Source organism: Prunus persica, chromosome G6 (assembly GCF_000346465.2).
Source record: "Prunus persica cultivar Lovell chromosome G6, Prunus_persica_NCBIv2, whole genome shotgun sequence".
Classification (NCBI taxonomy): domain Eukaryota; kingdom Viridiplantae; phylum Streptophyta; class Magnoliopsida; order Rosales; family Rosaceae; genus Prunus; species Prunus persica.
This window is the reverse complement of record NC_034014.1, coordinates 11919288-11931442: the sequence shown is the minus strand read 5'-3', so window position 1 is coordinate 11931442 and position 12155 is coordinate 11919288. Positions and strand designations below refer to the sequence as shown.

Below are 12155 nucleotides of genomic sequence, written 5' to 3'. Positions count from 1 at the left end.
CAATTTATAGCTTAGTGAACACTTCTAGTTAAGTATTTTGAACATACGGTATGTTGATTAGATAAGAAGAAACAATCATGTTATATAAATTTGTATTATATTTCACATTTTTAATTCTATTGGCTAATCAATAACATATCACTTCATTTATAAAAATAAAAAATTAAATCAATCAAGGGTTTCAGGTTTTAGGGGAATAACTTAAAACTAATAATAATAAAAACTGGAAACGGCCCAAGATTGGGGTCCACTCAAAATACAGATAGACTAGGGCCTTTAGGGGATTCAAAAGTATGCCAACCCCAAGCACAAAGACAGCCCACACCCAACAAAAGGCAAAACACATTTGGGATTTTAAAAATTTAACCCGTTAATTAATATGGGCTTAAGGATTTGGAGAAGTTGATTTATTGGGCTTTCGAACCCAACCACTGGATCAATTGAAACTCAAGGCAGCTAAACTTTTCGAGAGCAACTTTGAATTCTCGTACTTATCCGGAAATATTTGACATCAATCCAAATATATTTTTCCTTAACACATTTTTCAACCCACAAAAAATGGATGCCCACAAGCACAAATTGGTGGCGCACTATTGATAAGTGCCTTATTTTTTTTAATTTTTTTTAATTTTTTTTATATTTTAAATTTGTAGAGAAAGATGATTAAAAAGAGATTTATCACGTTACTTTTTTTTTTTACGCTCTTAGAAGGTTTTTAACGGAAAATTGACTTTTTGGAGGATTTTTAGTATAAGGACAATTGAAGAAGAAAGCTAAGACATTGAAAATCATTGTGACAAATTTTTATAATTTTCTAAGAAGCCAAATGTTGCACCATCATTCAAAAGTCCATTATTAACGAAGGGCTTTCCTCTTGAGCCAAGAGAGGCCATGTGGTTCTTTTTCTTTTTGTTAAAAGATTATATGTGTCCATGTTGCTCTACATATTTTTTTTTAATCCAATAGTAATTCCATTAAAACAGCCACAACAGGCCAAAGAGAACAACATCAATGAAAACATGCAAAAGAAATCAACAACAACGCAAACTAAACAACAAAGAAGAAGGTGGTTTGTGGAACCAGACCTCATCACACATCTTCCTCTTAGCCAACAAGTGTAGAAAATCTGCAACAGAAGCTGCTCCTTCACTAGCCCCCCCATTCAACTGCTTTGAACATGTTACCCCCAAGAACCAGCCATGGAATGGAAGGCAACACTATACAAAATAAGTATCTCCTCTTTTTATTTTTTTTATAATAAAATAAAATTTCACTACATAAACCTCATAAAGTTCTGTTTATAATAATAAAAAAATGTTTTAAAAAGTAAAAGCAAATAATCCATCATTAGTAGCTGCATACTGGGCTAGATCCACATAGGGACAAGAGGGGGTCAATGACCCCCTGCAAGCCTGGAATTGATCATTGGAGGCGAAGATGTTGATCCCTATAAATTGCCCACAAACAACTTGATAAAATGCTCCAAATGGTGCAGCACACCAACACAGCAGCCATGCGCGTGCGCAACTCTTCCTTTTTTTTTGTTTTCCTAACGTCAAAACGATGACGTTGTACAAATTACCTTATTTCCTTTTCAGCATTTAAGTAAATGTCTTTGTCCTTTTACTTTCATTTATTTTTATATTACTCAATTTACTTAAGTTTACAATGTAAATAAGAAAGTACTCAAAATATGAAAAATCAGTTTTAGTGCCAAATACGATGTAGGCTAAAAATGATGGCTCATTAAGTCAATATATACTTCATCCTAAAATCCCATAAAATCAAGTTTTCTTATTTGATGTGTAAGGAATAAAAGCCGCCAAAAATTATCTTGAGAAAATTATTATTGCGAAAAACTATTTTTCATACTTAGCCTATATTTGTACATAAAATATTTTTTCATGTATGATATGAATGCATGAAGGGACTTAAGATCAATTTAGGTAAAATGCCTTAGATGTTCAATCCACAAAGAGTTTTACAAGGATAACCTAACTCTTACGTATTGAGGAAATATTTGCTCGAATAAGCTCTCCCTAAGACAGTTTTCATAAGGGTCCAAAGTTTGAGAGCTAGACTCCAAAAGAAATGCAGATAAAACTCATAATCAAACGACGATAGACCTTAAAAATGACGAAAATGCCCTAATGAGCAGGATTGAGCTAATATATTCAGTTCTTACGTTGAATAGGACAAGACGCCTTGGGAGGCGAAGAGGATTGAGCTAATTTTTTGGTTTATTATCAAATTCTTAGAGATATTTTTGGTTTTTCAGTGTGTGTTTATTTTTTTGAAGTTGATGCAGTTCTCTTTGATAATAAACATGAGTATTTGTATAATTTTATTTATTAACTATGAATTAGAATATTATTATTTCATTTCAATGGGTTTATTTTGTATTTAATTCTCTACCACAACTCATCTATGTCGTTGCATGTCAATATTTGCTCGAATTTGGAACCGCCTGACTATCTGGATTTGCTGCCATTGACCGTATCTGACCAAGAAACAAACTAAATTGAACCAATTTCTTGGTGAACTGACCATAGTCTATAGAATCATTGGGTGATTCAACATCGGTCTTCGGAAATGGAAAAATGATGAGCTTTGTTTGGTGTCCACTTTCCAACGATCTGTGTGTGTTGGTTCGATTGCGTAACTCTAACTCAAACCCAACTCAAGCCATCTGTGTGTGTCATAGTATATGAATTTAGACCTGATTTGTATTTTGGTCATCGAATTTGCAAAATGCTGCTATATTTTCTGAATTCCACTTTCGATAGTACTGTTAATCCTGCATTACTTTTTCTGTCAAATTTAGGGGAGAAACAGTATTTTTTATGTTCTTTTTAATGGGCAAAAGTATATTTTTTTGTTCGTCCTCCTTTGTCTTTCTTTTTCAATTGATCTGGTCAAGATTAAGGAGATTGGGTTGGGGGACAGATCTAGTAGATGATTGGTTGAGGGGAAATATCTTATGAGGGCTAGAAATGGAAGATCTCATGGTATGGGAGAGGGTAGGTCAAGTGAATGGGGATGGTGTGTAACAACTCGAGGCAAATTTATCCATACTCGTTTTAATGTGAAACCAATTTGACCAAAACACCCATATTAGGTAGGATGGCTTTCATTTTTTTTTTTCTCGAAAAAACAATCATAAAAGTACGGTTTTGAAATCTAGCTTTGGCACGGTTAGATAAAGCTCCAGTCCACAAGTGTTTGGCCGCAAATGGCAGGTAAAACGGTGTTAAAATGAGCAAGTTTTGTTGAAAATAATTTTGGGGGCAACATAGTAGTTTCCGAGGGATTTGTTTTTAAAGACCTAGCAGCCAACCCCCCTCCCTCTCTCTCCTCCTCACTTCTCTCACATCCAAACTTTGACTGGCCATAACTTCTTTGTGTGATGTCGGACATGCACAAGGTTTTTCACGGATTCCAAAAGGGGATTCGGGGTGAGCCTGTCATGGTGGTTAGTGGTGGATGGTGAGTTGGGTGTAATGAGAAGATGGGTGGAGAGAGAGAGAGAGAGTGTGTGAGAGAGAGAGAGTGAGAGAGAGTTTGGGAAGAGGGAGGGGGTATGGTGAAATAAATTTTTTTGTCAATTTCTTAATTTATTGTGAAAGGTATAGTTGGATTTTAAGGTTTTGAAAAAAAAAAAAATTAGTGGGGGTGAACTTGGACATTTGATGGGTGTAAATAAAAAAACTCAGAAAAAGACAAACTAAGGTTGCGTTCTTTGTTCTTGTTCTTGTGGTGGTGGAAATAGTGGATTTGTTTGCAAAGTAGTGGTGTGGGTGGTGGGAGTTGGATTTGTAGTGACAATTTTACCCTTAAATTTAACAAATCTGACGGCAGTATCAACACTAACGAAAATGAAGTTGAAGAACTACAACAGCTTTTTGCGAATTTGATGACCAAAATTTAAATATGGTCTAAGTTAAGGGACTATAGCAACTAAAAAGGCAAATACTGTCGAGTTTAAAAGGTTAGAAAAAACTCAAGTTTGGCTTTGTTTCTTAAACAAATTGGTTAATTTCATTTACTAACCAAGTTGGAATTAGCCAAAGATGAGCCAAATTTGATCAAACAATTTTTTATTATATATATATAGAATAAGTGATAGTTTTTATTGATAAACGAAAAAAAAAAGTATGAAACAACTATGTGCCGAATATAAGTAAATATTATTATGTGACCAAATGCAATAACATGTTGAATTGATCTGTCGAGAATCAAGCACAACCCAAAAATAACTAAAATTCCTTATTGATCAACTAGAAGCACATGTACTCAATCATGCATGCAATACATATTTGTCGCACAATCGCATAAATGGAAAATCAGTATAGAAAGCCAAAGCTAAATAGAAATAAAATAACTTAAAGATAAAACAAACCATAACAAACTCCTAAAGAGTTCTCGAGAATTATTAAACTTAAACAAACTAAGAAGTATGACCACCACTCTGCATCCTCCAGGCAACTCGAAGAGAGCCACAATGCCATATTGGCTAAACCCATAGTATTGCACTAGCTAAACCTAAATCTGACACAATCCGACATCATCCTTGTATACGTGGGCTAAAAGATGACGAATATTTTATGGTGTCGATAGTGTTTCATGGCAACTTCTTCTACATCACAAAACAAAATAACAAAGAAAGATCATAACGGAAAAAGGGGGGCGAAGGTTGGGGGAAAAGAGGGAAGAGGAGAGGTGATTTGGGAAGGAGGCCACCAAACTCCAAAATCGGTGGCGGCTGGAATTTTTCATTAGGGTTTTCTGAGAGAGCCCTTTTTTTTATTTTTTTTTTATGCAAACACTTTTTTCTCACTGAGATTTGTAGTCCAGGAGAAAGATGTTAGATTAAGTCCTGATATTAGAAAAGAAAAAAATTGGATAGTTTCACACTTAAACGGCGGTTTGGAATTGACCCAATGCATTTACCAGTTATAGGGCATTTAAGAAATGCGTGAGTCTGCTGACAGATCCATCCAGTTGCCCCATGAGCTGCTGAGAAGATGTCGGCACCACCCAATGCAGCCCCACGATCTAGAGAGATAAATTAACATTACTACAGAGAGAGAAAGTCAATACCCCCAAGCCCAACCAGATCAGGCACGCTTCGCAATACCCACCACCCTTTCCTCGAGGCAAACCCATATTTATTTCATTTTACTGAAAATAGCCATTGTGCAACTAAATAATTTTATTTAATAAATTAAAAAGTCAAGTCTTACTTTACATATCATGAATGTGGAAAATGGCTTTTTTTTTTTTGTTTGGTTGATAAAATCACAGACAGAAATATTATCTAGTTGGGTTATGTGTGAAAAAAAAAGTTATGATTTTATCTAGTTTAGAAGAAAGATGCCAGAAATAAAATCAAGCCTTACCTTTATAATTGTGTCTTTTTGGAGAATCTAAAAAATTATGTGATGAAAACTATTCGGTATGATATGTTATGATTAATATTTGGCATGTTTACTTATTATGAATAGAAAGTTATGAATCGAGGAAAATGTCATGCCCATAATACATGTAACCGAAACAAAAACAAAAACAAAATTGAGTTTATAATCAACATGAAATAAGTGTGTCCAATTTACTTATTTATTAACATCGAAGTCGTCTTTTGAGCTTTCTTTTTCCAAAACTTTGGAAAAAGGTGTGAATTAATTGGTACTTGTATATATAAATGTATATATGCATATATTTTATTTTCCAATTTGCGTGTGTTGACCATCGTTTGATGACAACTTGCATCACATCTCTTCTCCTGATATAAAAGCGTTACATCTCAATGACATATTTCAGACAAAGAAAACTTCAACTGTTTGACATTTTTAGAGGGTCAGATTTGCATTATTGAAGTGTGTCCAATTTTGAGCTTTTTCTCTCTTTGTCCATTCATAACACTTCTTGTTGGTATTCCAAATTTCTACTTGTACACCTTTTCGTTATTAATTCTCGATCTACAGATGGAGGAAGTCGATATTCCTTCCCATTTTCTGTGTCCAATTTCATTGGAAATCATGAGAGATCCCGTCACCATCTCAACGGGGATCACATACGATCGAGAAAGCATCGAGAGATGGTTATTCTCAGGCAAGAACAAGGCTTGCCCCGTCACGAAACAGCCCTTGTTCGACGGCACAGATCTCACTCCCAACCACACTCTCCGCCGCATAATCCAAGCTTGGTGCACCCTCAACGCTTCGCAAGGCGTCGAGCGGATACCAACCCCAAAGTCTCCGCTCGACAAATCCCAGATCGTTAAGCTCATCGAACAAGCCAAGAAATTGCCTAACACCAACCTCCATTGCCTCCGGAGGCTCAGATCCATTGCCATAACACAAAGCGAAAGGACCAAGAGCTGCTTGGAGGCTGCAGGAGCAGTCGAATACGTGGCCTCAATAATCAACAAGGCTCCCTCTGATGATCCATCTATAATCGAAGTCGCTGTTGAAGTCTTGTTTCTTCTGAAAGGCTCGGAAGCTGGCCTCAAAGATCTCATAAGCAACGATGGCGATAATAATATCGTGGAGTCTTTGGTCAAAGCATTGAAATTCAAGAATTTCCAATCTCGAGCTCACGCAATAATTCTATTGAAGTCTGTTTTCAAAGTGGCAGATCCAATCCAGTTGATGAGCGCCAAGGTTGAGTGCTTCCACGAGATACTACATGTGCTGGATGATCGGATTTCACAACAAGCGTCCAAGGCGGCATTGAAGCTTCTTGTGGAGCTCTGTCCATGGGGAAGAAACCGAATCAAAGCCGTGGAAGGCGGCGCAGTTGCTGTCCTCATAGAGGCTCTTCTTGAGACACATGAAAAAAGAGCGAGTGAGCTGATACTAATCCTTTTGGATCAGCTTTGTGGATGTGCAGAAGGGCGAGCTGAATTGTTGAAGCATGCGGCTGGGCTAGCCATTGTGTCCAAGAAGATCCTTAGGGTTTCGCACGTGGCGAGTGACCGCGCAGTGAGGATATTGTCCTCCATCTGTAGATTTTCTGCAACTTGTGGTGTTCTTCAGGAAATGTTGCAAGTGGGTGTTGTGGCCAAGTTGTGTTTGGTGCTTCAAGTGGATTGTAGGTTTAAGACCAAGGAGAAGGCAAGGGAGGTTCTCAAATTGCACTCCAGAGTTTGGAAGAATTCTTCATGCATTCCTGGTCATTTGTTGCCTTTTTATCCATCTTCATCTTCATGATCTCACACATCTTCTTCTTCTTTTTTTCTTTCTTTTTTTGTGTATGTGCATAACATGATGGATCATCAGAAGCATGCAACTCAGTTTTGAAGAAAATTGGGGTTCAATTAAAGTGGGAGTTTAAAATATAGAAAGTTTCACTGTTATAGTTTATTATATTATTGGAACATTATTTGAAGTCTATATATTTTTTTTTTATTGGAACATTTGACTCATATATAATATAACATGAGACCGATCTGTAGTTGGCTTGGCATGGCACGTTAGTTTTTTGTACGATCTAATATTTTGAAACTAGTCGAATGGTAAACTTACACAATTTCCTTTAAACACAAATGATTAATGAGGTTCCCTCACTTAGTAGTAGTTGGGATATTAGATTTTTCGTTTATGATTATTGTTCCCTCATGGTAATATTATAAATACTTATAAGCTGTGAGTGGGCTCTTAATCACTTTAATTCAGCTTCTCAAGCGCATAAATTAGTTATATAAAACCCAAAAGAAGTCATCTAACTATCTTCAACTAGGGGTGGCATAAATTCCCATTAGCCCAGGTTCTCATTGGGTCCTTCCCACCCTAAGAGCTTTTCCAGCGGTCCAGGCTGGGAGGGGGCAAGCCCAAAAATAGTTTCTAGCGGGTTTGTTTTGCCCCGGCGACTTGTGGGTCTCATGAAATCGGGCTGGCCCAAAAGCAAGGAGAGCCTGAGTTTTGGGGTGACGTCAGGCTGGCGTTATCTCTCTAATTCAAATTTTTTTTTACCATTGGCAGGTGTGCCTGCTTTCCGCCAACGGCTAGAAGCCACATGGCAGCCTCTGGGCGCTTCGATATATTTTTCTCCTCCAATCCAACGGCAGTCAATTTTTTTGCAATAAAATTATGAAAAAAAATTGATTTTTTTTTTAAAAAAACCCAAAAATTAATGATTTTTTTTGTTCTATAAATACCAACCAATACTCTTCACTTTTAACACCAAATCCTCATATATTTTCTTCCCCTTCAACTATTATTCACTTTCTACTCAACATTTTATTCACTTTCAAATTTTATTTTTATTTATCATCTTATGGCTTCTTCTATCGAAACCGGAGGGGCATGGAGCATCATGGAAGATGTTTTGTTGTGTGAGTGTTGGGTCCAAATTAGTCATTGTCCCGTCACGGGCACTGAGATGAAATTCTGTCATATGTGGAAAAAAATTCATACTAAATTTTGTGAAAGATCGGGTTTGACCTGTACAGAAATGGCACTATCTAGTAGGTGGAAAATTCTCAATAAAGAGTGAGGGAAATGGAGAGATGCCTTAGCAAAAGCGAGAGACAACCATAGAAGTGGGGAAAATCTTAGCAATGAGGTAAATTATTTGTAATTTTCGTTTTATTAATTTTAATGTCCTTTTAAAAAAATAAAAAAAAATGTTTCTTGCATTTTCAATGTTTTGTTAATATTTCTTGCATTTCCAAATATTTTGTTAATATGTCTTGCATTTTCAATATTTTGTTAATATTTTTTGCATTTTCAATGTTTTGTTATTTTTTTTTTTGCATTTACAATATTTTGTTAATATTTCTTTCACTTATAATATTTTGTTAATATTTCTTGCATTTACAATATTTTGTTAATATTTCTTGCATTTACAATATTTTGTTAATATTTCTTGCATTTCCAATATTTTTTTAAAAATGTTTCTTGCATTTCCAATATTTTGTTAATATGTCTTGCATTTTCAATATTTTGTTAATATTTCTTGCATTTCCAATATTTTGTTAATATTTCTTGCATTTACAATATTTGTTAATATTTCTTGCATTTTCAATTTTTTTAATGTTTCTTGCATTTCCAATATATTTTAAATAGATTATGCAAGCACAAATGTGGTTTGGTGCTATTGGGTAAGGCAAGAAAACTTTCAACCATGACCAATGTTGGGAGGTGGTGAAGAATTATGCAAGATTCTGAATTATTCCAACGGGTCCGACCGTTATGTTGAATGAGACGCCACTCCATGATTCACCAGTATCGGGTTCACCTTTGGATTCCCCAATGAGTCAAGACTCACCCATCCAAAAGGAGCCGAGGCCTATTGGGAGAAAAGCGGCGAAGGCGAAGAGAGGAAGTAATTGTAGCAGTAATACATCTAAATTTTTGGAGGAAATTGCAAGGCAAAGCGCTCCATTAATGCTCTATCAAGTCAACTTGACGTTGTTCATGAATATAAGATGATTGCATCTCTGTATATTGATCAATCATACAGGTCATGAAATGATTGTCCCTAACCAACGGTTCATGCTCCAACGGTTCTCCATTTGGCCCCATGAGTTTTTCATAAATTCTTGTCAATTATGTTCATGGGATTCGGTTCGTACACGTCTGCAACATCGTAATCATACTCATCATCCAAAATCATGTTATGGAGGATGATGCATGTCATTATTATGCTCCTCATCAAACAGACACGCTGCACCCCTAATAATAACCCATTGGGCTTGGAGGATACTAAAGCACCTCCACATCTTTTCTGTAACCCTCTTGATAGACAGCAAATAATTTTTGCTTCACGAATTGGGGATGCGGAATTGATTTCACAAATGTGATCCACCTCGGGTAAATGACGTCAGCTAGATAATACCAATTCTAGTAGACGGTATTGTTTTTTTCATAGGTGATTTTCGAGGCTTCACCTCTCAAAACATTATTGAACACCTGGGATTGACCCAGCACGTTCAAGTTGTTTTGAGATCCGGCAACTCCGAAGAAGGCATGCCAAACCCATGCATCGAATCCAGCAACGGCTTCAAGGATGATAATTTTTTGCCCTTTCCTATTTCCATAATCTCCTTGCTAAGCAGTTGGGCAATTCTTCCATTGCCAGTGCATGCAGTCGATGTTACCAATCATTCCTGAAAATCCTCGAGCTTCGGCTTTTTGGAGGTCTCTAGGTGTAGGTCTACACAGGTAGTCCCTGGTGTATATAGTTTCGACTGCATCACGAAATCTTACCAAGCTCTCCAAAGTAGAGGACTTCCCCATCCGGGCAATCTCATCCACTTGATCAGCAGATGAACTATACGCCAGCATTCGTATAACAGCTGTAAGCTTTTGCTCGGGAAGAAGTCCTAAAACCCCAGTAGCATCACACTTTTGAACAAAGTATTCATCATAATTGCAAATATCATGCATGACTTTATTGAACAAATGGGGTTGCATTCTATATCGCATTCGAAAATCAACATTAGAGTACAGAGAAGTTGGGATAAAATAATCTTCCAGAAGATTCTTACCCCGAGAATGCTTATGTCTGTGCACATTCGGGCCACGACCGACTTGTGAACCACGGCGGCGGCCTTGGTTTTCTTCATCAAGCAATGTCACTGCTATGACAACTTGTTAATCTAGTTCTCTCTGTACCCCTTTGCCTTTAGCTCGTCTACCCCTTGTTTCTTTGGTTTCTCACTCTTGCCTCTCCAAGCATCTACTCATGTCTGACATTGAGAATGGAGTATGAATTCTAAAATATGAGAAATGAAAATATAGAGAAGATATGGTGTGAGAGGTATGAGCTGAGCCTCTGGTTTTATAGAAAAATTTAGGCTGATATAGATGACACGTGGTGCAATTTTAGAGGGTGAAAATCTTATCTAAAATTTGAAATTCATCTGAATTTTGAATTTTTAAATTTATATGAAATTTGAAACTGAAAATCTTATCCGAAAATTTTATCTGATTATGAGATATGAATTTTATAATAAATATTGACACGTACAAACCCAAAAATCTTATCCGAAACTATTATCCCAATTAATTGTTTAAGTAAAAAAATTTGTGAAAAAAACAAAAAAATGAATAGTATTTGCCCTTTGCCATGGCAACGGGTAGAAACACACTTTTCTTTTTCCAAGGGCAGCCACTATTCACGTGACTATTTGGGTGGAGTTGCTCTAATAGGGGGAGATTTAGGGAAAAAGTCGGGGACGGGTATAGGGATTCCCGATTTTGAAAAATCTCCGGTTAGGAATGGTATTGTTATCCCTGTCTCGGTACCTAACGTGATAAATAATATATTTATTTTTAATCAATATATAATGAATAACTAAATTCTCGGAAACGCTCACATAACAAGTATCTTCCTTCATCAAAATTACTCACAATAAGTGAGGCAACCTTTTAGGGACTGGAAAAAGTTAAAAGCACTGCTTGCTTTATATATGTTTAAAAGAAGAACTGGTATAAGTGAAACTAATACAAGGCATGCTTGTTTGAATTTGGATTTTCTTCTATGTGAAGTGGACGGATGGTTGAACATAGCAATATAATATTTAGTTTAATATTTATTTTGAGTTTTAGTAACTATATAATAAATAATATTTATTTAGTTTTGTCAAATTGAATTAAGATTATTTTGAGTTGTTGAGTTAAATTTTATATTTCAATGCGTTATTTACTCAAATAGTCCTCAAATTTATACTCGATTTACGTTTTAGTCCCTCAATTAAATTATTCGTTCAAATGGTCCACCAACTCTGTATTATTAGGCAAATCGGTCCTACCGTCTAATTTTCTGTTAGATTTAACCAAATTTTAGGGTAAATATAAGTTTTCATAATTAACAGATTAAAATATAATTAAAATAAATACAAAATTAGAAAAAATGGAAGAAAAAGAGAAAAAAATCATGAGACCCAATTCCCCAAAGACCCTCCCTCTTATTTCTTCTCCCTCATTCCCCCTCCGATGTTTAACTCAACCCGAAAAGAGAACCAAACATACCATAAGGTAATAAAGATAAATTCAATCCGAAATTCAAAGGTTAACATAAAAGATGGATCTCGGGTTAGGAAAAGGCGAGACGTACGCTGCTCTTTGAAGTAGTAGCTGCCTTGAAGGCGGCTGCCGAGCGATCAACTGCCTGACCTGTCTCCTAATCCAGAATCCGACGGTGTATAT

General features: G+C 36.1%; 1 protein-coding gene across 1 annotated transcript; it reads left to right on the top strand.

The window, feature by feature from the left end:
• On the top strand, positions 5833 to 7472 carry LOC18774577 (E3 ubiquitin-protein ligase PUB23). The gene has a single exon (XM_007207620.2). The coding sequence runs from the start codon at positions 5985 to 5987 to the stop codon at positions 7209 to 7211; it is 1227 nt and encodes a 408-aa protein (XP_007207682.1). The 5' UTR covers positions 5833 to 5984; the 3' UTR covers positions 7212 to 7472.